Source organism: Podarcis muralis, chromosome 8 (assembly GCF_964188315.1).
Source record: "Podarcis muralis chromosome 8, rPodMur119.hap1.1, whole genome shotgun sequence".
Taxonomy (NCBI): Eukaryota; Metazoa; Chordata; class Lepidosauria; order Squamata; family Lacertidae; genus Podarcis; species Podarcis muralis.
Window position 1 is genome coordinate 181,101 of NC_135662.1, and position 25,574 is coordinate 206,674.

The following is a 25,574-nucleotide window of genomic DNA, read 5'->3' on the forward strand; positions in this document are numbered from 1 at the left end:
TTAATTTATACAGTATGTCTTTCCCCCCACCGTAATTCCTCTAATGGTTTCATCTGCCCTGATATTTCTCGTCAGGACTTCTAGAGTCAGAATAAATAATAGAGATGATAATGGACATCCCTGTCTTGTTCCTTTCTGTATCTTACAATTATCTGCTACCACCTGGTTTACAATTGATTTGGCTTTTTGATCAGAATATATTACTTGAATATATATTCCTGAAATTTTCTGGCACAACAGGACACCGTGATGGAAACCAGAGTGCACGGAAACACCATTTACCTTCCTGCTGCAGCGATACCTATTTATCTACTTGCATTGGTGTGCTTTCAAACTGCTAGGTTGGCAGAAGCTGGGACAGAGCAATGGGAGCTCACCCCGTTGCTTCCAATCGCCAAGCCCAAGAAGCTCAGTGATTTAGACCGTAGCGCCACCTGCATCCCCGAACCCACTACATCACACTGGTTAGATTCAGCTGGTGAATGCAGCCAAGCACTCTTCCTCCTCGCCTTGGAAACCTCCTCATAGTAATGACAGTCCCTGCAGTGACTGTGTTGTGCAGGCATTCAGACTTTGGCTTTGTTTGCTCTTGTTTTAAGGCTTTTAGACTCTGTTTCATACGTTCTGGCCCCTGCATGAATTTTTGCCCTTCACTTTAACACATACACAATAGCAACATCAGAAGAGCCCTGCTGCCGCTGCTTCAGGCCAGACGGGACCCACCAAGTCTGGAATCCTGCTCCCCCAATGTCTCACGGGCTGCGTATGAGAAGCCTGCAAGCCAAACATGAGCACAACAGCACTCCCCACTACCATCACCCATGACTCCCAGGAACGAGTGCTCCATGAATGTTTCCCTTCAGAAGTTCCTCAGCCATCTTATAGAGATTGGTTGTACATGGTAACATCTGTCAGGCGGTTGAGTGAGAACCATCTGCCTCTTCTTGGTGCAAAGGAGGCTCCTTGACTAGTCTAGCAGGAAGAAATCTGCATGAAACGCATCCTAAAGAAGCACGTTCCCCCTTCTGGGTTCTACAAGAGCAACAAAGACCAATAATTGACACTGGCATTAATGGCAGGATCTGGCCTAGATCCTGAAGGCACGGCAGACGCGGAATATTCCCTGGTGCCAAAAGCTGGAAGTTGTAGGTTATGAGGCTCCGGTATCTGAGTCAAATAAGCAGGGAAAGGACGGAGGGCCCAAGTGAAGTGGGCACCATGTAGGTGAGGCTGAATTGCTTTCCTAGTTCAGCTCCTCGGGGTCTGCAGCAGAGGGAGGCTTTTCCCAGGCCTAGGGCCAGGAGGCTTTGTGAAGAGCTGCTGGAGTTTGCTTCTGGGCCCAGCTGTGTACAAAACAGCCAACTTGCGTTCCTATGACCCCTCTTACTGCAGCTAGAAGTTGATTTGATTATGCAAATCTGGAAGATTTATCTGGTCTGCCTGCAACCAGGGGTGCCAGTGGGATTTTCTAGGGAAAGTGCACTGTGGATTGGGTCCTCTGACCCTCTTGCAAAATAGTGCAAAACGTTGCCTGTTATTGGTGTCATATACAAATAGTTTTGTTTTTACAATCAAGTAATGCTTAAATTTTATGAAATTAATTAATTAAGAATCAGTGCAAACACATGTAATAAAATGTCTTGGGACACAGATTGTGAACAAGTGAAACATTGTATTTCCATAACTGAAAAGGCTTAACTTCTAGAACTTCTGTCTGCCACACAGTTGTGAAAGGCACAAGGAGCCTGCGTTCCCTCACTGCCAGCCCTAAACCAAAGCCATGGGGTAAGCCCTTTTTATCACAAATGGGCTTCTTAGTAGACATGTATACCACTGTCAGCTATAGATGACTTCTTAATGAGTGCACAACAGGAGACGTACCTAAGCCTCTTGGCAAAACTTTCACATTTTGCCATTTGCAAAGGTGGGTTGTTGTTGTTTTTACATCCATGCATACTTACTGTATTTGCAGAAAGTCACACCACAGGAAAGATGCATCCTAACTACCAGGAGAAAAGGGTGGGCAAACTACAGAGTTTCTAAGGATTAGAAAGTGAACCACAAGCCAGAAAAGTGTGCTAAAGGAGTGGGGGAAACAGCAGTTCTTTAAGACACCAGGCAATAGGAAGCTCTGGGGTCCTAAACAACTCACTCATCATTCACAGCTCTGACTTCACTCACTGGCTAAAAACCTTGAAAGGCGGCAGCAGCAGCCAGATTGGCTCTTCTTACAGACAGTGTGTAGAAGGGGAACCTGCACGTCTTGCTGCTTAACTTTATTCCCAGGAGGACTGGAGACTTACTTTTTTCAAAATAGAAATAGAAAGAAAACAGAGTCTGGGGCTGCTGGGGGCACATGGCATGCCTGCCCCCTGGGCCCACTTCTGGATCTTCCTCTCTGGACCTCGTGGGTGTCCTTTGGAATGTGCATCTTACTACCGAAAAGCCTTTCAGCCTCTTCCAGCACAGCAGGCCTGCATCTGCATCTGCACTCCCAGCAAGGGATGGACTGCGCTGGGTGACGGACTTTGAGCAAGGACACCAGCAGGATCTGAGGCTCATTTAGCCCAGCTGTCTTGATGGAAATAGGGCTTTGGCTATTTGACAAGGGAAGCCTAAGGGCAGTGGGGGTGGAAGAATAGAATTACATAATTCACCTGAGCAAGCCCACCTGCAGAGAGGATCACAGCTGGCTTATCAAAGAGCAGCAGCAAGCAAGGCCCCCCTTGCTCGCCAAAGACCAGGGCACTGGCAGGCAGCATTCCTGTGCTGAGGAAATCCACATAGTACAAGGGCCACTTGTTTCATCAGCACAAGCTTCTCAGCTTGCCAGGCGGGATGGTCTCCTCTCTTCCTCCCAAGTGCAGTTTGGGGGGATCACCCAGCAACTGCCAGCCAATTTCTGTGGGCACAGCGGGAGAAAGGAGCCCTCATGCTGGCTCTGTTCTGCTCGCAAGACTTGCTAGTTGAATCTTGCCTTGGGATTTGCTGGGGGGGGGGGCAGCCCAACCATGGAGGCAGCACCAGAGAAGCGGCTTCTGCTAGCTCCCCACCCTCTTCCCCACAAGCGGCCAGGCTGATGGTGCTGAAGCAGGGCATGCATTTGGGTTGGGGGTTCCGTGCTGGGGCAGGATGTTGGGTGCAGGTCAAGCAGCTTTTTGGTCCAGAGAAGAGAGGAGCGTCCCCCACAGGGCCCTCTTCCTGCCTCTGTCTGCCTTTCCTGGAGCCGCTTTGCCTCTTCCCAGGGGACAAGCCATCCAGCTGACTGGAGCTGCAGGCACCCGAGCTGGGCTCCAAGGGAGGCAGGCAGAGCAGCGGAGGCTGCGCAGGATCCCGGCCCTCTTGCCCAGAGAAGAATGGCTGGGAAAGGGCCAGTTCTCAGAAACGGAGGAGGCCACTGTTCCCCAAGAGGCTCGTTATATTTTAATATATTAATTGCTATCATCACAGGCACTGGCAAAGCAACGGGGGGGGGGGGGGAGAGGTTTGGCACCGCCAGCGCCAGGTGCCCAAGGCAGGCAGCTCAGCAGGCTGCAAGCCGCAAACACGACATACATCACAAGAGCGCAGAATCCGCACACGCTGCCTGCCCAGGGCACAGCTGAGCAGCTCCAAGTGGGGGCGGCAGAAGCAGCTTCTGAAGCAGGGGGTCCTGGGGCCCAGCTCCTTCCCAGTCCAAATGGCTCCCGACCCTTCCGAGAAGAACGAGGTCCTGGGACTTCCCTCTTGGCGCCCCCAATCTGGGACGGACAGGAGCAGAGGGGGGAATCCAGCGGGTGTGGTGGCCAAGCGAAGGCCTCTGGAGCTCTGCTTCCTTCTCGTGGCTCTGAGCCTGCCACCCTCTCCATCGTAAGGGGACGCTGCGGAGCAAGAGGGGCCACCGGGGGCTCTGAGCAAGCCTGTACTTCCTCTGCCACCCCCACCAGCAGGGGGAGATGGGGGAGGGGCTGGTGGAAATGCAACCGTTCCTGAGATTCGCCCTGGCCAGCGCCAACTCTCAGCCCTGCCCAGCTCTTCCTGGTCTTCCGGTGGGGCACCCTCAGGGCTCCTGGTGCCTCCCCCACCCGGCTGCTGCCCTCCAAGCCAGCCTTGGCACAGAGGAGCCCTCCGGCCCACCACGCCCAAGGTGGCTCCTGTCCCTTCTCCAACGGGGCCCACCTGCCCCAGACCACGCTGGCTCAGGAGGGAGGAGGGTGCTGCTTGCGGAAGGCGCTTTCGAGGAAGGCGGCCAGCTTGTCACAGTCGTCCTGGGGGAGAAGAAGAGGCAGGGTCAGCGGGGGCTCCCCTCCCGCTCCCCCACACTGGGCCTCAGTGGCAGCCCCCCTCCTCCTCCCAGTTGGTCCCTAGGGGGAGCCTGGGGCATTTGCCCCACTGCCTTCCGCCCCGGCTCTTCCATGCCCTTTCTCTCTGCCCCCAACTTCCAGGGAACCCAGCAAGAAATCGAACACAGGGCTGGCTCTGAGCTGGCTCTTGTCCCCCTGCCAGGTGACCTTGGGCCAGTTGCCATCCCTCGCCTGGCTGACAGGGTTGATGCGAGGATGAAATGGGGAGGGGAGCACCGTGTGTGCCGCTTTAAGCTTCTTGGCAGGAAAGGGGGGATAGAAATGTAATAATCAAAATAGATTTGAAAAAGAGGGTGGAGAATTGGCCGTCTGCCTCTGCAGCTTTGCATGTGGCTCAGCAAACCAGCCGCCTGAGAAACAGTTTTTATCCAAATGCGATTTTGGTTTTAAACGCAGTGTAAGGTAGTCTCTGTGGGAGTATATTGTATTTAATTATGGGGTATCAGAGTTTTTAGGGGGTTAACCAGGCTGGGATAGCTGGGATAGCAGGCTTGTTGGTTTTTGAATGTCTGGTGTAGATTTTTTTTAAAATTTCGTTGTTCTGTTCTATGGGACAATAACAATAAAGATTATCGTATTGTATCATAAACTGAGTTTGAGAGGGTAGCCCTGGAAGAGGAGGGCCTTTTGGTACCCCCCATGTCAGCTGACTGAGGGGGATCAGGAAGGCAGGTGCCCACAGCCCAGCAGGGGTGGGGGGCTGGAGGTGGGGGCTGTCGCCCTCCGGGAATTGTTGATCCACAACTCCCACTGTAGCCACTGGCCACGCTGGGTAGGGAGGGGCAGAGGCTATGCAGAAAAAGGCACACAAAGAGAAAGGGGAGAAGAAAGAAAGAAAGAAAGAAAGAAAGAAAGAAAGAGAAAGCGCTTGTGGAACTTGACAGCTTGGATTATTTTCCTAGGCAGACAGAACTGGCTGAAAAATGCAGCCCCACCTGTTTTTCACCTGCTTAATCCCTGGGAGGAGCAGGACCAGAGCTCTTGCCTCAAACAAACTTTCCTTTTCTCTCTCATTTGCTTCCCTCCCCCCCCCCTTCACCAGGGGGTGGGCCCTGAAGTAGCTCACCGGGCTGATGAATCCATAGTGGACAAGCTCCATAGCCAAGTCCTTGGGATTGTCATCTGCGGAGGAGAGGAGGAGGAGGAGGAGGAGCTGCTGAAGGGGGGGGCACCAAAGGGCCGGAGGGCCGGCTGGTATTTCAAGCCTCGTGGCAGTGAGTGAGAGGCGAAAGGAAGACTGGTGTGGGGAGGGACCCCCACAAAGCGTGGGAGGCACAGCTGACCCCAGGCCAACAAAGCAGCCCCCCAAGGCCATGGCTGTGCCACTGGGAGCCCCCCACCTATGTCTCGGGTCCAAGAACCAGGCAACTGTGGGGGGGGGTACAGGGGAGGCCCACCTGCCCTGGAGGAATGGGGAGTCCACTCACTTGGCAGCAGGTCGTAGCTCAGCTGGCGGTGAAGTTTGTCTTCCAGGACCAGAAGGAGCGTGAGCTGGGAGGACACACAAGGAGAGTGTATGGGGGGGGGAGTTCTTGAGGGAGAATCTCCCCCCCCCCATGTGTGAGAAGGGGAGGCTGGCTGACGGCGCCTGCAGGGCACCCACAGAGCGGCCGCCTCTCCTCTGCCCCACAGCCAGGGCTCCCTCCTGCCCTCTTCCCCTGGCCAGGAAGGGGGGGAGACGTACCCGCCATTGCCTCTTCTCTTCGCTCCACTCCATGCCGCACTGCATCTGCACCACCTGGGGGGGGGAGAGGTAGGGACACTCCTCAGGAGGGGGCTCCTTGGCCCCCACCCCACGCTGGAGGGGAGGCTGGGGAAGAGGGTCCCCTGTGGGCGCTGAGGCCAGAGCCCTGGGGCTCCACCGAGCCTACACTGGTTTCCACCAGGGATGCAGGCTGGGGTCTTTCCAGGCCCCCCACCCCAAAGATGCCCTTGGGGGGCTGAGGTCAGGATCTCGCGCATGCAGAGCAGACCCTCTGGCCGCTCCGTTGCAGCTCTGCAAAGCTGCTCTTACCTTTCTGGTCTCCACATCAAAGGGCTCTGGGGTGGGCGTCTTGGCCTTCTGAGGGTCCTCGGGGGGCTGGGATGTCGATCTGGGGAGCGTGTGGGGGCGGGTGGCAGCAAAGTTCATCAGGGGATAAATGCCATTCCTGGGGTGAAAGGAGAGAAAGACAGGCCAGCTGGGAGCATCAGCCCCATGGACCCCACATCCCGGGGGAGGCTGGCAGCCAGAGCCCAAGAGGGGAGGGGGAGAGGGGGCTCTGGGGCTCAGCCCCCTAAGAGAGCAGCAGCTCTGCTTCTTCATCCGTCCGTCTGCCCCAGCCCCCATTCCTGGAGGGGGGGGGAGGCAAAAAGCAGGGCTGCCCCTCTGCAGTCCCAGAACGCAAGAGACCCACACCCTTGGAATCCTGCTGTGGGGCATGAAGGGGGCAGGGGGACCCACACGTGCAGCCCGTGCACAGACTCACCTCACATCCTCCAGGAACTTGTCCAGCTCCAGGAAGGAAACTTCTGAGTATCTAAAGTGGAGAAGAAGAAGAGTTTGGATTTGATATCCTGCTTTATCACTACCCGAAGGAGTCTCAAAGCGGCTCACAATCTCCTTTCCCTTCCTCCCCCACAACAAACACTCTGTGGGGTGAGTGGGGCTGAGAGACTTCAGAGAAGTGTGACTGGCCCAAGGTCACCCAGCAGCTGCAGGTGGAGGAGCGGAGACGCGACCCCAGATTACGAGTCCACCGCTCTTAACCACTACGCCACACTGGTGTGGAGGAGCTGGCTGGCTGGCTGGTTGGGGGTGGAGGGAGGTTCCCTTTGCCCAGCCCCACCCATTTCCCTGGCTGCCCACCTCCACTGCACAGGCGGGCGACCCTCTCGCTGGATCTCTGCCATGACGATGCTGAGGTCCAGCTGCTTGGTTTTCTCTTCCACCACATTCTCAGGCCACAGGTCTGCAAGAATCAGGCAAGCAGGGCTGGTTGGGGCTGAAGCAGGATGGCCTGGCCGGGGGGGGGCGCCCTTCCCAGCTGCCCCCACTCCCACCCCCTCCCCAACTCACACTGGTTGCTGATGAAGCAGTGAGCGGCCAGGAGCTTCAGGGAGTGGACTTCAAAGAGGACGCGGTGGAAAAGGAGGTTGTGAGCCGAAGGACGCCGGTCCGGGTTCAGGAGGAGGCAGCCCAGGATGAACTCCTGCAAGGACACAGGGGCAGCGGGGGGGGGGTGTCTTAAGGGGAAGCCGGGCTCAGCGCCAGCCTCCTGCCAGAAGAGCCGGGCACCACAGCCAAGAGGCCGGCCAGGAAAAGCCACAGATCAGTGGCCAGAGTGTCCGGGCAAAGCAGGAGAAAGGGCAGGGAGCGCAGAAGTGGGCAGCTGAGACGCTGCCAGGGAATTGCCACATGGGACACACATTGGCTCCCCCTCCCCTTGGCTCTGGCCTCTGAGGCCCGGCTGGACCCAGAACTGGGATTGCCAAAGGGGCTGAAGCATGATCTGCATGGAGGTGGCTGGGCTCTGTCTCCACAGCTGGGGGCAGAGGGGCTTCTCAATTCCAGTGGGCGGAAACCATGGGGCAGGGGGCAGCAAACCTTTTCAGCGGGGGGCCGCTCCACCGTCCCTCAGACCTTGTGGGGGCCAGACTATATTTTGAAGGGGGGGAGGAACGAATTCCTATGCCCCCCCAAATAACCCAGAGATGCATTTTAAATAAAAGGACACATTCTTCTCATGTAAAAACACGCTATTCCTGGACCATCCGCAGTCCAGATTTAGAAGGTGATTGGGCCGGATCCAGCCCCTGGGCCTTGGTTTGCCTACCCATGCCATAGGGGGACAGAACCCTGCTTGCAGGTTTCCCACAATGGGCACCAGGTTGGCCACCGTGAGAAGAGGATGCTGGACTAGATGACCCCTTTGGCCTGATCCAGCAGGCTCTTCCTCTGCAGTAAAGCTGCCCACCCCCCACCCCACCCCACAGCCATGGGGCGTCCCACGCCTTTCACGAAGGCTTGGTTCAGGCCTCTCCAACAGATAGATCATGATCTACTGGTATGTTTCTTCTAGATGGTGGCTGAGCTCTGGCCCCTCAGCCATCTCCTTACAAAAAAGCAAAAAAAGCAAAAAAACCAAACAAAACACCCCAACTTTGGCTTCCTAAAAAAAGCCCCACAACTTTGGGTAGATTGCTGCCAGTCTTTTTGCAACAATGGTTGATCACTGCCAGTTTTTTAATACTGTGAGCAGATCGCAGTCTATGGGGAGTTGGACGTCCCTGGCCTAGTTCATGCGTCACACTAAGCCCAGCGATGGCTTGGCAGGGAGGAGGCGCAAGCTCCATCCGTCCATCTGTCCATCCTGGTGCTGCCAGCAGAGGCCCCAGACTCCCAACACAGCCCTCCAGCTGAAGCCAAGGCTCGTTCCTGGTTTGCTGGGAAGCCAGATTCCCCTGCAATGTCCAGAGGTGTCCGGGCTTTGCCACAGCAGCAGGACTTGGGGAGGAGCCAGGCAGCCTCACCGTCATGCTGCTCATCCTCTCAAGGCCGCCTGGCAGCATTCGCCCTCAGAGAAAGGGCAGTGGGGCATTCCAGGCGTCTACAATGGGGGTGGGGGCAGAGGGGTTGCCACAGCCACCAGACAGGCAGGGAGCCTGATCCCCTGCTGTGCCACCCCTGTGGGGAGGTGGCCAAGAGGCTTTTCTCACCCGCATGATGGGGTCATCCAGAGAATGCCTCGCCCGCTCAATTGCCTCCTCCGACACGTAGGTGTCCCCATTGGACTGGATCTCCAGCACCGCCATCTGTGGGGAGAAGCAGAGGGAAGGGGGCAAGGGGGTGAAGCTGGGGCAGAACAAAAGGGGCAGCATGGCTCGCAGCAACCCTTTTGCCAGAAGACAGTGCTGGCCTGGGAAGAAGCCCCCTGCGGAAGAGGTGGTGGATGTGGGGAAGGGGCCACCCCCCCCCCAAGGGCAGGGTCACCAGGGCCCCTGCATGGCCATCCGCACTCCCCAGATTCCCTACCTCCAGAGCGCACATCCCAAAGGAGAAGATATCCACGGCCGTCCCATCCGCCACGTCTGAAAAAGCAAGCACAACCAGACCCAGCTGGCCAAAGCCCCGTCTCCAGGGAAGCCCCGCCTCCAAGGAAGCCCCGCCCACCCTCCAGCGGGCTCTTGCACCACTACTCACGCCCGTACTCCGGGGGGAAGAAGTGCAGGTTGCGCTGCTCCTCTCGCTCGGCACGGATGGGGCTGCGGAGCTCAGGCGGGATGGCTGTGGGACGGGGAGAAGGGAGAGGAAGGCTGGAGCATTCAGGGCGGATACAAGGATTAACCTATGGAACTCCCTCCTGCAGGAGCCAGTGGCAGCCACCAGCGTGGAGGCCTTGAAAAGAGGGTTCCACAACTTCACGGAGAAGAGGGCCATTGATGGCTGCAGCCACCATGGCTCTGCTCTGCCTTCCACAGCCAGAGGCAGCGATGCTTCTGAAGGGCTTACCGTAAGTGACAGCGCATGGAGTGTCCAGAGGGGCCCATCCTCCCCCAGGCAGCAGGTTGCGAGAGATCCCACAGCCTCCAGGAATGGACTGGGGCCAGAACAGAGGACGGGGACCCCCCCCAACACACATACACTCCATTGCCCCCGAAGCCCAAGTGACCCAGAGAAGGTCTTCACAAGGAAGCAATCCAGCACTCCTGGAACTTCGGGTGGCTGTGCTGCCTCTGGTCAAACACAAGACCTGGAGCCCTGAAGAATGCGGAGGAAAACCCGCCTGTCGCTCCCTATGGAACGGGGTCGGGAATACGTTTGTGGGGCAAGAGGAAGAGGCAGCACTTACCCTTCGCAAAGACTCTGTGCCAAACTGCAGGGAGAGAACAGAGAGGGAGAGTTACTGAAAAGCACGTGGTTCTGTGAAGCAGGAGGGGAAAGGCTTACAAGTGTAGCCTTGAGGACCCTGCCTGGCCACGGGGGAGAGCTGTGGGGGCCGGACCAGGTCCTCCCATGTCAGTTTGCCCCACGGGTAGCAAAGGCGGTTCTTTACCCCCCACCACACCCCCGGGGGGGGGGGGTCCCTCCTGCCAAGGCCCAGGACCCGCTCCGTACCTGACCCAATCTTGATGAGTCCATTGTGCTGGATGAAGATGGTGTCACTGGTGAGATTCCCATGGATGATGGGGGGGTCGCAAGAGTGCAGGTAGCTGCAAGAGGAAGGGAGTCGAGGGGCATTGGACTGCTTCTCCCCACAGAGAGGGTGGGGCTGAGGCACTGCGGGGGGAGCAGCAGCAGCGGAGGCTCACCTGAGGGCCGAGAGGATCTGAGTGCACCAGCGCTTCCAAGCCTGTTTTGTTTTTTTGGTAGGGGGAGCAATGAGAGATCAAGTCAGCTCAGGAGACACCCACGGGGGGCCACCACATCGACTCAGTGCCTTTTTCGCTCAACAGGAGCAGCTGCCACCTGGACAGGGCAGCCGCCTGCCCTGAATCCACCTTCACCCACCCATCGGGGGCCCCCGGTCAGCCTGCGGGGAGTAGCTTCCTTCAGAGGAAGATCTGTCTTGCCTGACCTGCTGCTCCTGCTACAAGGGTTCCTCTGGCTCTCCCCCAGCTCCCCCCCCCCGCCCTTGTACCACACCTGTCGCCCTGGGGGGCAAGCTGGAGCATCCCTGCAGGGGCCTGGGGGAAGTGCTCCCTGCCTGGCTTGGGGGAAGTGGGGGTTGGGGGGCAGGGCAGGGGTCCTACCCGGGCATTCATAGCCTTGTGGTTCTTCTTGGTCTTCTTGAGGAACTGCTTCAGGCTTCCGGAGGAGACGTACTCTGTGATGAAGATCACCTGGTGGGGGGGACCAGGTGGATGAGCTGAGGGATTGACCTGATGCCCCAGGAAGCATCTCAGGCACCACATTTCCCACAGCAGCCCCAAGGGGGAGAGGCTCCTTCACGGGCAAGGTCTGGAAATGGGCGCCCAAAGACAAACCCAGCCCCCCAACAGAAAGAGGGTTCTAGGAATCCTCCCTTCTGCCAGGCTCTTACTATGCTTAGGATCCTGCCCTGGAGCTTTCTTTCTGGGCACCAGCCAGGTGGTTCTTTCGTACACAACGGCTTTGTCGAAACCAGGGCATGGGCACAAGACTTTGGATGTGTGGGGCTGCCCCCCACCCTGGCATGACCAAGTTAGGCTCTCGGTCACCTGGAGCAGCAGCAGTGGCTCTCCAGAATCGCAGGAGGGTCTTGCCAAGCCAGCCCTGCGCTGGCAGCCTCAGCAGCCGCTGCCGCTCCAGCTGAGATGGGAGATGCTGCCAGGATTGAACCCAAGGGCTTCCACCTGGAAAGCCGTTCTTCTGCCCCCGAGACCCCTACACAAGCCCACCTCCCCCAGGGTGGTCACCCTCAACCCGTTTCCCCACTCAGGGTCAGGTCTGGGCCCGTATCCTGGAGGGAGCTTATCCCTAGGGCTGGGGGCAGCCCTGCCAAGCCTCCATGGGGGGGGGGGGGCTCCTGCCTCACCTGGGCCTTGATTTCCTTCACATCCAGCCAGTACTTGTGGACCTTCACGATGTTGGGGTGGTCAACGACAACCAGCTGCTCAAACATGGTCTTGATCTTCTCCTGTTGCCAGAGGAAGTGGGCAGGGAGGGGAGACTCAGCCATGGGGAACAAGCTGGGGGTCTGGAGCTGGGCAGGGTGAGGCGCCGCCTCTTTTGGGGAAGAGCGCTTGGCGTGCACCACCCCCAAGGTCTAGGGGGTTGCCAGCCTCACCTCATGAGCTTTGAAGGCCGCCTTGTCGGTGAACTGCAGCTCGTTCCACACAACCTCCACGCCTTCCTCTGTGTCCATGGCCAGGAAGGTGCTCTGCAGTCCAGGCATGTTGCCCTGGTTGACCTGTGGGGAGAGACGCAGCTTCAGCGCGCAAGAGGCTCAGAGCAGCTGCGGGATGTGGGCCCTGCCCCCCCAGAGCACAGCGGAGTCACGGCCCCAGACAAGCACTGGGAGAGTGCTGCAATGCATGGGGCTGCCTTTGGAGACGGCCTGGAATCTGGCTCTTTGAGAAGGCAGGGCTCTGTGGCCGACGGGAACAAGGAGGAGCAGATCTGTTTGCAGGAGGGGATGTGGGTGATGGCTTCATTTTTGTTTTGTATTCTGTGTTATTTATCTTGTATTTTTATGTTGTGAACTGCCCTGATACCTATGAATGGTGGTCAACAACAACAACATTTAACACTGTTTCTTGTGGAAACTGCTCTGGCCTAATTCAAAGAGATGGTTTCGGCCTTTTAAATCTCCCACGGCTCCTGACTCCTAACCCCAGAGGACTGTCTCTCTCTGTCTGCCTAGTCCCAGAGATCCTCACCTGAGGCCCTTCTGGGTGTGCCATCTCCCAGGAGAGCTAAAGGACCAGCAAAGTGATCTGGGGGTGGATCGACTCCCCTATGAAAGAAGGTTGAAGCATTTGGGACTTTTAAGTTTAGAGAAAAGGCGAGGAAGGGGCAGCACGAGAGAAGCCTCTGCAAGGATGCCTGGCACAAAGGAAGTGGAGAGAGGAAAGGTTTTCCTCCCCCTCGTAGCGCTGGAACTCCGGGACCTTCAGTGAAGCTGAATGCTGGAAGATTCAGGGCAGATCAAAGAAAGAAGCCCAGAGTCCAACTGTGGAACTCTCGCCCACAGGAGGCTGGGAGGCCTTTAAACAGGATTAGACAACCCCCCAGAGGACAGGGCTAGTGGAGGCCACCAGTCCCAATTGCCAGGCTCTGCAATGCTCCTGAATGCCCCTTTCTGGAAAGCGCAGCAGGAGAGAGTTGCTCTGGAGCCTGGATCCTGCCTGCAGGTTTCCTACAACAAGCATCTGGTTGGCCACGGGGAGAACAGGGTGCTGGACTAGATGGGCCACTGGCCTGATCCTGCCAGCTGTTTCTGTCCTCAGGGCTGGCGAGGGGAGAACGGGCCTTTTCTGCAGTGGCTTCCCAGCTAGAAAATGCCCCGCCCCCAGGAGACCCATCTGCCTCCAGCTTGTCTTATTTTCAGTGCCATGCAGATCTGTCTTTGCCTTTCTGGGCAGCACCAGCGACTGGATGCTTTTATTTTTGTTATGACAATATGTTCATGTACTTTATTCTGCTTCGTTGTATTTTATTCTTCTAAATCGCTGCGGGACCATCTGCTGTGGGAAACTATTAATAAATTTGCTAAGCTAACCCCCATGATCAAAGGCAGTATATTTCCGAATACAAGGAAGGGTGTGCATGTGTGTGTGGGGGTCTATTGGGCTCCTGCCCTGCTACTCAGCCTCTGTGGGGGGCACAGAGGCTGATGGGGATGGGGCAGGAGGCACACTTTCCCAGCCTCTCTGGGGGTGGCATCCAGGGCAGGCAAAGGAATGTGGGATATCTTTTAGTAAACAAACGCTGAGATTCCCAGGATGCTTGGGGGGCGGGGAATGTAGCCAGTGGTTCCCTGGGGGGGGGGAGAGAGATCGCCATGGCCCCCCAATTGGCCAAGCTACCTGGGCCCAGACCCAGCACATCTCCTTGGCAGAAATGGGCGGGGAAAAACAAGGCCCCGGCTGTTGCTAGGCAAGGGCAAAAGGCAGCCTGCCAGCACAGCCCTGGGCTCCGTCCTGCTCTCCTGCCTGGCTGGCCACTCCTGCCGCAGGGGAAGTTGAGGCAGAGGGCTGGCTCCTGGATGCGGGACCGAGGGCATGCCCTGCAGGGGGGCTGTGCCAACCCCTCGGCCCTTGGGCACCTGCCTCCTTGCTGTGGGGCCTCCGACAGCAGCAGGCGCTGGCAAGGGGGGGGGGGAGGCAAGAGCTGGCCCAGCACCTGCTGAAAGGCAGGATTGTTTGTGGCCCAGAGAGGACACCCTGTCCCGTCCGCCTGCCAGGTCTTGGGGCACCAGCAGACGTCTGCCTTGGCAGGCCAGGAGGGACAAAGGCCTCCAGCCGCAGCGCCAGCCCGAGTTCATTAAGAGGGGAAGATGGAGCCGTCCTGGCAGCCGCGCCTCATGGCCCAGTTCCTGCCAGGGGAACAAAGAGCCCCCATTGTCCCCATCCTCCCCCCCCACGCCCGGCCACCTGCCTCCCCCCAGGCCAAGGAGTGGGGTTGCCAGGGCCAGAAACCAGCCGCCTTCACCCTGGGGTGGCTCCGCTGCTGTCTGCCCGGCTAGCTGGCATGGGGACCCCCTCAGTCAAAGGCCCAGAAAGGTGTGCCTGGGATGACACACCTTGGCAACTTGCAAGAACAGGGCACACCTCACATGGGCACCGTGCCAAGGAGACCCACCAAGAGGGAAGGGGGTCTCAGAGGCAGCGTCTGCCAGGAAGGACCCTGCCTGCCCCCTGGCCACGGTGCGGAGGAAGCCACAGTTGGGCCAGTGGCCAAGCCCAACCAGGGAAGGCCTCCGACCCCACTGCCCATTGCCACTGAAACGGGTCGCAATCCGCCCACCTTCCCCACATGATGGGCAGGCGCCACCCGCTTGCCAGTCTCTTAGTTGGGATTGCAAAAGGGGCAGCCAAAGTGGACATCAGACTAACTCCCCCCCCCCCCCGGAAAACGTCTAATTGAAGGTCTACGTCCCCCCACAAGAGACCAAGGGGGAGTGACTCACTCCAGAGCCAGTCTTTGTGGCACCTTTTGATTAAGCAACCCCGGGGCAGGGTCCCCAGGAGCAAAGCCCAAAAAGGACTGCGGGGGGGGGGGACACAGGCATTTCTTCGTCCAACAGCCCCCACCATTGCTGTGCAGAAAAGGCTGAGACTGCTTTGCTTGTGCAAAAGGGTTCATTGCTCTTTCGCCTCTGGCTCTGTGGCCGGGGGGGGGGGGGGCAGAGGACAACCGTTTTAAACGAATGAAGGGTGGGGAGGCACAGTGAGGGTGGAACCTGGGCAAGCTGGGCAAATTCATTTCCTGGGGGGGAGGATGGCGGGGTCCAGACGGGAGCCTGACGTTTCAGGGAGGGATTGAAAAGGAGACAGGCAGCATCACACAGACACCCTGGGGGGCAGCAAAGGAGATGGGGAGGAGGGTCAGTGGCCAGAGGCAGGTCTTGGGAGACCTTCCTTTGGGAAATTCAACCTCCTCTTTGACAGCCTTCCAGGTGGCAAATGGGGGGGGGGGGGAGGAAGGCAACGGCTCTTTCCCACTGGCTCTGCTGCTGACTTTCAGTGGCTGGCTTTGCATTGGCTGTTGATATAATTGAAACCATTTTGGTTTCCAGCTCTGCTTACAACTTTGGTGTGCGGTTTATAAATGTTTAAATTTGAATTTTGATGAGCTTCATTTTTTTAATCATTGATTGCCTTGAGCAACATTCTGTTGGGAAGACGTGAGATAAATGTCCTTAACAACCACCCTCTCTGGGGGAAGGATGCCTGACAACTGCCACAAGAACATCGTGCTGATGCTGGTGAGAAATTCCTCGGGCAAAAGCCCTGGCTCAAGGCAGCTTACAAGAAGAAAAAATACTAACAACATAACAAAAGTGGTCATAAACAATAAACGAAATACTAAAAAGTATATAACCAAACTGAACAGTTTCCACATAAATGACAAGATACAAAATAAAGATACAAAAAACCAACAGCAACAACCCTGACAACAGAAGAAACCCAAACAGCACCCCAGCCCATGAGTCTGTTCAGCAGCCTCTGCTTTCGTAGTTGGAGTCAGTCTGAACTCCATCCTCCCAGGCCAGGTGGAGAAACAGCCAGCAAGGCTGGGAGCAGGTTCACCAAAACTCACAACCAAGATAGTCTCTGGCCTCTTCAGAGGCTGGAGGTGCTTCCTTTCTGCTTTCCCCCTCCCATCCCAGGCAGCCAATGAGGAGCAAGAGGGCTTGGCTCATCAGCCAACAAGATGCTGCAGGGCCATCTGGCTGGGTACCACAGCTGCTCTGGAGAAGCTGTAGTCATGGCAACTGCATTGCGAGACCCAGGAGGCAAACAGGGCCAGGCATGTGGAAGCCTTGCGGTCTCTGAGACTGCAAGAGAGGCAGCTGCCAAGGGGGGCGGGCTGCTCCTGGGCCTTTAAGGGTCATTTTGTGAGGGGACACTTTTGCAAAGAAAGTCCCTTGAAGTCCCAAGAGGGCCTCTGCACCATGACACCATTTCCCTCCTTTCCTTTCCCTCTACCTCTGCCTGCCTTCCTCAGACACACAGCCAGGCCACAATCCAGGAAGGCAGAAGGAACACGGGAGAGGACTTCTCGGTGGTGACTGCTCTCCCACAACTTTGGGACCTCAGAAGCCAGATGGGCTGGGCTCCCTCCTTGCACACCTTCCACAGGAGGTGAAGACAGTTTTATTTTGACTGGCCTTTGGGAACCGACTGTTATTTAAGGAAAGGGCGGGTCCTGCGGTGTTTATATTCTAATGCTTTAGTGGTTTTTTTTATATTCACATTGTTTAATTGTACTAATGTTTAATTGTTTTTTTAATTATTGCTTTCCCCCTATATTTTAGCTGCTTGTATTTTATCTGTAAGGTGCCCTGAGACCCTGTTGGGGAAGAAGGCAAGAAAATAAAATAATAATAATAATAATAATAATAATAATAATAATAATAATAATTCCTCAAGAGGCCTCATTCCAGAGCAAAGTGGAGCAGGCAGGCAGCAGGTCTGGAGGGGCTGAAGGCCGAACTGAAGGCCAAAGCCCCCCTCCCCCCCCCTCTAAGCCTGGCACAGCAGGAGGCCCTGATAAGCCAGCCCAGAGCCCAGGTCTGCTGCAAGATAAGCAGCCCTTCTGCAGAGGTCACCTGTGGGCCTCCTGGCTAGCACCCACCCCCTCCACCCATGGCACCCCACCCATGCTTATTCAAGGATCCTCCACCAAGGAGCAGAAGTGGAGGGCGGTTGGCAGGACTTTCTTCCTTAATAAGAGCAGGAGGCAAAGCGGGGAGGGAGAGGGGGGCAGGCCAGACCCACAGCTTGTTCTAGGCATTTTCCCCCATTAACTGCATATATTGCTTGAGTATTATTTTAAAAAAACGACCCTCCAAGCTTCCCATTCTCTACATGGACATTTTCTTTCAGAAGACAGGGATCACCGATCTGGTCCTGTGGGGCTCCAGAAGTCTGCCCAGCCCCAGAGGGACACCAGCACATCCAGGCTTGTCCCCAGAGGCCAGAGCAAGTGGCCCAATGGGTGGGCCAGGCTCCTGAGGCAGCTTTGGCAATGGTGGCGACCCCCACGAGGGAGAAGCCCCCCTCGGCAGGAGGTGGGTCATAGCAAGGACTGCTGGCACTTTGGCTCTTGGTGCCAGTGGCATCAGCCAGGCCAGTGGCAGGCGGTTCCATAGACCCGTTTTGTGCCAATGGAAGCCTGAAGCTGCCAAGGCTTTGCAAACAGCGGAGGTGGGGAGGTCAGCGCAGAAGAAATCGCCCTGCCTTGCCTGGGATGCGCCAGCCTGTGTTTGCATTCTGCCACCAAAGGCCTTGGCTCCCGAGACCCTTTGGACTGGGATGCAGCCACGCTGTGCGCAGAGGCCCAGGAATGAGTGACCAGGAGGGCAAGAGCCTCTCTGGCACTGGGCAGAGCCAAGAGCGGGAGCTCCACCCTGTGCCTCAGAGCGGCAGCGAGGCCACCTGGGCAGGATCCTCTTCCCTGGCACTTGCAGAGCGGGGCGATGGCAGGGTCCCAGCAGTCCTGGCCAGCAGAAACACAGGCAAAATCTCAGGTGTGTCTCTGGGCGAGTGCAGAGTGCAGCTCAGGGAGCCTCATTCCCAGGCAGGTTAAGCCACGCTGGTAAGAAGGAGGGGGTCACACTGCCTGCGTGCTGTGGGGCAGGCCTAGCCTAGGAGGAAGTGGGGTTGCCTGCACTGAGCAAACAGATCCCACCAGAGCCCCTCTTCCCAGCTGGCTCCCGGCTGCTGCCCCCACTATCGTGGCTGGGGCCCATGGGGCAGGCCCCCCAACACTGGGCAAGCAGGCCTCCCCGGGGGCATCCCCTGAAGGCAAACATGGGCCTTATCAGGAGCAGGAGCACCAGAGGCGCCTGGGGGGAGGGCAATGGAGGGGGGGCTCTGCCCCGTGCAAAGAAGGCGGGTCCTGTGCCAGGGAGAGGGTGTCCCTTCTCCAAATGGAGGGGGACTCGGAGGCTTCCTCCCGAAGGAGAGATTTGTTCAGGTAGGCAGGGACCCAGCCAAAGACATGCTCTGTCTGTGGGCGACAGGAGGGAGCTGTCTTCTGACTATGGGGCGAGGCGGGGCTGGCTAAGGGGGGCGCAAGAGCCAGGAGGGCAAAGCCCCCTGCCGCCTCCAGGGCTCTGCCTCGCCCTAGCGGGATTGAGCTGGGCTGCCTCCCGGCCCCACTTCGCTTCTGGGGCGCCACATCCAGATAAGCAGCCCACGAGAGGCCGGGACAAGCGCCCGACCGAAAGCAAGGGGCCCGCCTGGGACCCCCCCTCCCCGGCTCCGCACCGGGGCTGCCCCGCTGCCCTGTTTTGCAGGAACCCCGCGGCTCCCCCTCGAGGCGGGGAGGCGACTGCGAGGTGCGCCGACGGGTCCCGGGAGCCCCGCTCTCCTGCCGCCCCTCGTGCGCCCACCTCGCCGGGTTGGCGCGGAGACCAAGCAAGGCAGAGCTGCGACGCCCGCCGAGGCAAGGGGGGAGTCGGGCAGGGAGGCACCGGGGCGCTGCAGACCCGGCTCGCCCGGCACCGAGGAAGCCCGGCTCGGCCTCCGTCCTGCCCGGTCCCCGCTGCAGCTTGGGGGGCAGCCCTGGCCCGCCGGAAGCGCGGCGCAGACCCTCGGGGCGCCCCTCCTGCCGCTCGTGGACCCCGCGGCCCGGTGTCTCCGGGAGCTGCCCGCCCTCGGCTCCGCCGCCGCTACCTGCTCCTTGCGCTTCTGCCAGCGGCCGCAGGGACTCTCCTCCAGCACCTCGCTCTCGTCCTCGCTCTCCTCCTGCGACGCCGCCGACACCGGCACCGCCGCCGCCGCCGCCTCCGCCTCCGCCGCGCCCGACATGCCGCCCGGAGGACGGACGCGCCGCTGGCGCAGCTGCAGCCTCCGTCCCGCCGCTGCCCGGCCGCCGCTCCGCCGCCTCCGCCGCCCGAGCCCCCGCTGCCGGGGCGGGCCCGGGCTCAGCTCCGCCCGCCTCCCCGCCTCCCCGCCTCCCCGTCGCCGCTCCCGGCGCGGAAGGCGCGGCTGTCGCGGCGGCTCGGGAAGCCGCCCCGGGTCCGAGCGCCGGCCGAGCGCCGCCGCGATCTGCGCTGCCCTCGGGCGCCCCACCGAGGCCTCCGGGTCCTGGCGGCGGCAGAAGCCGGCCCGCCCCGCCGGAGAAGGGGGCCCGGAGCTCGACGGCCCTCTTCTGCCGCGGATCCCCCGGGAGGGGAGCCGAGGCGCCGCCGCCCTCCCTGGCCAGAGGGGTCCTGGCAAGTGGGCGGGCGAGGCGCGCTGCCTGCGGGCGGGGGGGGGGGGGCAGCCGCGGGGGCCAAGCAGAGCGAGCCCCCCACCTCTGGGCTCCGGGAAGGGGCTGTCGTGGCCCGCGCAGCCTCAGCCTCCGAGGAGCAAGACGCAGATTCTGGGTGGCGCGCAATCGGTGGGCTTTGCACGAACCCGGCTGCGGAGCAGGGAGAGGGGGCATCTGTCACCCCCCGGGGGGGGGGCTGCTGGTGTCCGACCAGGGCCGGATTGAGGTTTGATGCGGTCCTCAGCTCCTGAAGGTAATGGGGCCCTTTCTATGTCCAGCTGTCCTTTGTCAACAACAAATTGTCGCTGCTATATGGTAATGTATGGACATCATAGGTATCTCAAGCCATTTGCACATGTTGCCGTGCAAGCAGTCCATGCAGAATGGAGGTACCCTATATATAGAAAGGAGCAAACCAGGGATATTTGAGGGAGCAGGCGGGGCCTATGACTTGCATCACAGGAGCCTACACAACACAAAACACTGCTGCTGTTTGTAGGTTTTATTTTAGGTTTTTTTTATCTTATCTTTTGGAAATGTACACCCAGTTTCTACAATTTAAATTTTTTTTGGGGGGGGCCAAGAGAGTGGGGTCCTAAGCCATAGCCTTTTTAGCTTATACTTAAATCCGGCACTGTGCCCATCTTTGCCCGTGCAGAATGAAATTGTGCATGCACATGACAGAAGACCCCCAACAGCACCCTTGACAGAATTCCCATAGAGCATGCCCCCTCCCCAAGTCTGTCTGTGGAAGAGGGTGAATTGGTCAGGCGGAGAAATGTGGGGGGATGTTCTGTGATGAGCGCTGGCACAAAGCCAAACGTGGCCCCCCTTTTGTGTGGGGAAGGATGCTACTGGACGGGACTCAGGAAGGCAGGCCGAGATGTCCAGTGGCCGAGGCAGGCGGACCTGGGTCTTGAAATCTGCCTGTTGCTTGGCAAGTGCTCCTTCCATGTCCTGCTACAATTCTGGCTGGCTAGTTTGTCTTTCAAGTCCCCAGAATGGCTGGAGTTCAGTCGGTAGCAGAAGCTGCAGGGAGGAGGAGCCTTGCTGCGTGCTGCCCCCCTGGACCCAAAGGGGCTGCCCTCTGACCAGCCAGGGAGCCACCAGCTGCCCCACTGGTCTGCAAGGGGGCAGAGAGCTGCCCTGCAGGTTTCTACCCTGGAACCTTTGAGTGAAGGGCAGAGAATACCGGTAATTGTAATGAATGCAATCAATAAGAGAGACAGAGGCACAGAGACTCCCCATTGCAGAGCCGCTCCCTCGGGAAGGTGCCTGCTTGGGGGGGCTTGGGGCCTGTCTGGGGAGCAGGGTTGGGGGTGCCCTTCAGCCAGAGGTTCCTCTGGAGAGGGCCCTAGGTTCTGTTGCTGCTTTAACAGGGAGCCCAGGGTGTGACCAACTCCACAAAGCCGCCTGCGGCTTGACCAGGAACAGGCTGGGTGGGGTTCTAAGTCCCTTGGCCCATCCAGGCAGTGGCAAGACAATCTCTGACAAGGCTCCACAACATGGAGGGCCCAGCCCCCAAATCTGAAGTGTGCAGATAAGCCCTAGGCGCTTTCTTCTGGTCAGAAACAACAGCGCCGTGATTGTGCAACTGGGTTGAGGGTCATGGGATCCTCAGATGTTTGGCCTGTTCTTTGGAGCATTGTGAATGGGGGAGGGGGCAGGTAGCTCAGGGAGAGGCCCTTGCTCAGCCTGCAGAGGCCACCCCCCTCCCCGGGCCCAAATCCACTGCCAAAGGGCCGTAACTCAGTGAGGTCCTGGTTCAGCCCCTCCTGGCATCTCCACGTGGGGCTGGGGAGGCTCCTGCCTGGAACCCTGAAGGGCCAGTGCTGCCAGCCAGAGCTGGACAGATCAAAGGTCTGACTCGCTATAAGGCAGCTTCCTATGTTCCTGTTGGAAGGCCAGACTCTGCTGCAACTCAGCGAAGGAGGCACCTGCCCCTCCCCCTCCTCTTCTGGGACTCATCAGAGACAGCCAGGAATTTGGTCTTGGCAAGTCCTGGGCCTCTCCAGCTCCCTGAGGAGAGGAAGGGAACCTTTTGAGGCCCTGTCATGCGTGGCTCCAGGCTCCTCATTTCTGGCGGCTGCTGGATTGGAGCAGAGCACCCCATGAGGACTAGGAGCTTGGCTTTCCTTCAGTCCTCTGGTTGCCTGGGCTCTGCCAGGGGCTGTGGCCACCTCAGGCCCTGCCTCGGTTGCCCCCAGGGCTCATGCAGCCGGTCTCACACACCTCTCTTGGTCCTCAGGGGTGTATCAACCCTGCCACTCAGGGGGCCACTTTGCGGTTTTGGTGCAGTGGACGCAGGCTCTTGGAGCTGCCGGCCACAATCCGTCTCCTTGGCTTTATGGTGCCACTGAGGCTGCACACGCCCCATACGTTTAAAGCACATTCACACACACCCCTCTCCTAAGTGTGAAGGAGAGAAGGGGGTGTTTCTGTGTGGGTGAAAAGGTGCTTCATTGTGCATTCTTCATTGTGCATTCCCCTTCTGTGGAAGCACTGGCACTCTCCCCCCTCTTGAAGAAGCAGGCTCTGTCCCATGACAGGAGCTGTGTTTGCAACAGGAGGGGGCCACTCCTGTGCCAGGAACACCTCTCTCTGCTCCTTGGCAGAACCTGCCGCTTTGTGCGTGCATCTTGTCCAGAGCTGATTCCTGGAAAGGCTTTCATCCTCCCCACATCCTTCTTTCTCCTCCCCACCCCCGCACGTTGCTTTCAGGCCTGGAATAGCTCACTGTCCCACCAATGGAGAGAGGAGACGGGTCTCCTCCTCCTCCTCCACCCACCCCACAAGGTTTCTGGGGAAAGCAAACAGTTTGCAGGAGGAGACTGGAAGCAAAGCCGCTCCTGTCCTTATGAGGAGCAAAGCCATTCCAAGCTCAGCAGCCTGGTCCTGGGCACCTCCCTGCCCCCCCTCCAATATTACACTGTGCTTGCTGCCTCGCCCCATGGACCCCAAAGCCAGCTGAATTCTTGCTCCCTACTTCACAGCCCCTCCAGTGTTCTTTGCAACTCTGATGTGTTCCAGTCTGCCTTGAGCCAGCCACTCATGCCTTGGTACGAACGCGGCCTGGTTTCTACTGACATGAGATTTGATGGACAAGGGCTGACTCTTGTCAGGCACTCAAATAAGGCTGTCCAGAGCTCCAGGCTGCAGTGTCCTACACTGAAGGAGGAAGGTGCTGGTGTGATGTCCCTAAATGCTCTGGGCTCCAGAGGGCCACCTCCTGCTGGAGACCTTCTGGCGCCTTAGGTCTGGCAAGAACCGTCAGTCATGCCAACAGCTCCAAGTTCCATTGGCCAAGGCAGCTATTCCAGATGCCTTGTCTGGATACATCCCCCATCTTGAGGTGAGGATCTTCAACAGTGTTTTGTGCTGATATTCCAGATGAATGAATGCTGTACCCAATCTGTGCATTTTTCAGCTCTTGATATTTTGGACAGGATCGACTCAAGGTTTCTCCAAGTTGTGCTTTGTGGGACCATGCATAACACCCTCCCAAGCTGCCCAGACCCACTCAGCCTGCCATCCACCAGGCACATTTTCTGGAGACAGCTTCCTCGGAGTGGAGGATCGGCGGCAGAGAGCGGCTGCCCTTCTCCTCAACTGGGCTGCCCTGCGCAAAGCTCCACCGCAGCGGAGAGAGGCTGCTGGCCACGGCTGCTCCATCCCTGGGTCAAGCCTGAACCAAGGGGCAGAGGGGCAGCAGGATGGGCTTGGCAGTTGCAAGGTGTGGCAGCCCCCTCAACACTGGGGAGGCTGAGCCCCCTGCCCCAAAATATTAAGGGGGCTAAAGCCCACTCCGCCCTATACTCTGTGCCCCTGTGTGAGACTATCCATGATGGACTCTTCAGCTGTTCCTCTCCCCCCCCCCCAATATTTATGTTATAATAATTCTATGGTGTCAGAAATAAAATCTAAGTGAACAAGGTAAGCACACATAAATACGTACACAAACCACATGTCTGAAATAGTAGAGGAGAGCAATCTTGAAGCCATCTTGACTCTTAATGGCTCCAAACATTTCCTTTGCAGAAGGAAATACCTTACTTTTCCATTGTTAGCGGAGAAATCTGTGGGCTCCCTTGGAACAAAAAACAAGGACACCAGCCAGGAATACCAGAGCAAAACAGCAGCCAGTAGGCTTGGTCTTGATTGAAGACTGTCGCGACTGGACTCCCACCTGCCACCAGGTGGAACAAGATGGAAGCCCCCAACAAAAGAGAACCCCAACTTTTATTAGCTGCTAATCCCCATATTACACCCTCCCCAAACTACATCACTCATACATCACGGTTACATCATGAAAGGGGAGGTCTGGTGGCCGTAATCTGAGCATCCTGGACCCTGCCCCATGGTTCCCCTTGCCCTCCACCAAACACCCATCACGTGGAACAAAAGAGACATTTACATTTCCCTGTTTCCCAGCCAAGTTAATCACACCTTTTGTCTCCATCTGGGTTTGTTCTTTCTGGAATGGCCACCTGTCTAGCACTCAGGTATCAGGATGCCAGGGGTTATCACTCAGGCAGAGGGGCTGCTGAGGAGCTGAGCTCACATGTCTATAGGAATTTCTGAAGTTTCCCCAGTGAGCCAGTGCATAAATACATTTATCAGTGAATTGTTACAATTGGTATCGTGCAGCAAAGGCCTTTTGAATAGATAGGAAGAAACTGTGATGAAGTGTTTTGTGGGGACAAATCACAAAAGTCTCAAAAGTGATTGTGCTGATTCTGGTAGTGGGCTGCATGTGCAGGATATCTGCTGGAGGGGCAACCCCCCCCCATACACAAATTCCTGCAACACAGAGTATAACAGTAGGTTTATTTTACTAAGAAAGAATGTTAAAGGGGGCCGGGTAGTCGTATACACGGATAGTACATGGGGGAACTTGTGATTGGTTGCTGCTGCGAGCCGGAGATTGTCAGCTGCTATTGGGCGTGTTATTGGCTGCTGCAGCAAGATAAGGTGTTGATTGGCTGTCGCTGCAGTAATTGGGTGGGCGATTTGCGGCTTTTGTTGGTGAGGCGACAGAGGATAGGTGGTAATCCTCCCCCCAAAAAGCTCAACAACTCTGGGCAATCCTTACCAAAACACGGGGGGGGGGGGGGTGTTATACACGGAAAAATATGGTATCTTGGAAAATCCTTTCCTAGGAGTTATTTCAAATCCTTCAAATACAGTCAAAAGAGCACAGTTTGGGGAGGCCTGTGACAATGGCTTCAGAAACTAGGGTATCGTAAACAAAATCTGCCATTTCCCCCTTATGGAGTATCCAAGAGTCCGTATAGAGTCCTTGAGTGGGTTCCCTATCGGTAGGAGAAAATAACAGAGGCCAACCAGAGAATATTGAGAAGCAAAGCAGCTCGTAAGCCTGATCTTTATTGATGTGTTGCAACAGGGTGCTCCCCTCAAAAGCAGAAGGAAGAGGAGGACCCAGAACCCAGGTGTGCCTGCCCTTAAATAGACATTTTAAATTCCCTGCCCTGGAGCTCAAGACCACTCCCCACAAACATCATACCTACGTCACAGAAAAGGTGGTCTACAACAGAAATGTGAATGTTGCTGTTTTTCCTGTCTGCCAGCTTATCTGACAATGCCTTATCTGATTGCCTTTCCTGGTAGTCTGGCCATTCCTTTGAGATGGTGATTACCCAATTCCTGAGACAATGGGAAGGTCCCCTCACCCCCTCCCTCCTTGCAGCGAAAACATTTGGTCAGTTTGGCAGTCAAAATGGTTTCAGGATGGTCTTCCTGTGCTGCTCCAGACATGTGGTCCACATATGCTTGGTTGGTACATTCATGAACATTTATTATATATATAAGACCTTAATTTTTTT

At 57.4% G+C, this 25,574-nt stretch overlaps 1 protein-coding gene across 2 annotated transcripts; it reads right to left on the reverse strand.

Moving 5' to 3' along the window:
- Window positions 1–1,652: 1,652 nt before the first annotated feature.
- NRBP2 (nuclear receptor binding protein 2) lies at window positions 1,653–19,395 on the reverse strand. 2 transcript variants are annotated; one of them, XM_028735858.2, is made up of 18 exons: window positions 19,152–19,395; window positions 12,092–12,214; window positions 11,840–11,941; window positions 11,076–11,165; window positions 10,635–10,675; window positions 10,441–10,535; window positions 10,175–10,198; window positions 9,526–9,609; window positions 9,358–9,413; window positions 9,042–9,137; window positions 7,402–7,534; window positions 7,192–7,294; window positions 6,812–6,862; window positions 6,358–6,493; window positions 6,028–6,081; window positions 5,741–5,834; window positions 5,410–5,465; window positions 1,653–4,247 (listed from the first exon to the last, which is right to left on the reverse strand). In XM_028735858.2, exons 1-18 carry the CDS (start codon window positions 19,284–19,286, stop codon window positions 4,179–4,181), a joined length of 1,542 nt encoding a protein of 513 aa, XP_028591691.2. In that variant the 5' UTR covers window positions 19,287–19,395; the 3' UTR covers window positions 1,653–4,178. The 2 variants fall into 2 exon arrangements, with proteins under 2 accessions (XP_028591691.2, XP_028591692.2); XM_028735859.2 differs by having other exon boundaries at window positions 5,771–5,834; window positions 19,152–19,391.
- Between the last annotated feature and the right edge of the window lie 6,179 nt (window positions 19,396–25,574).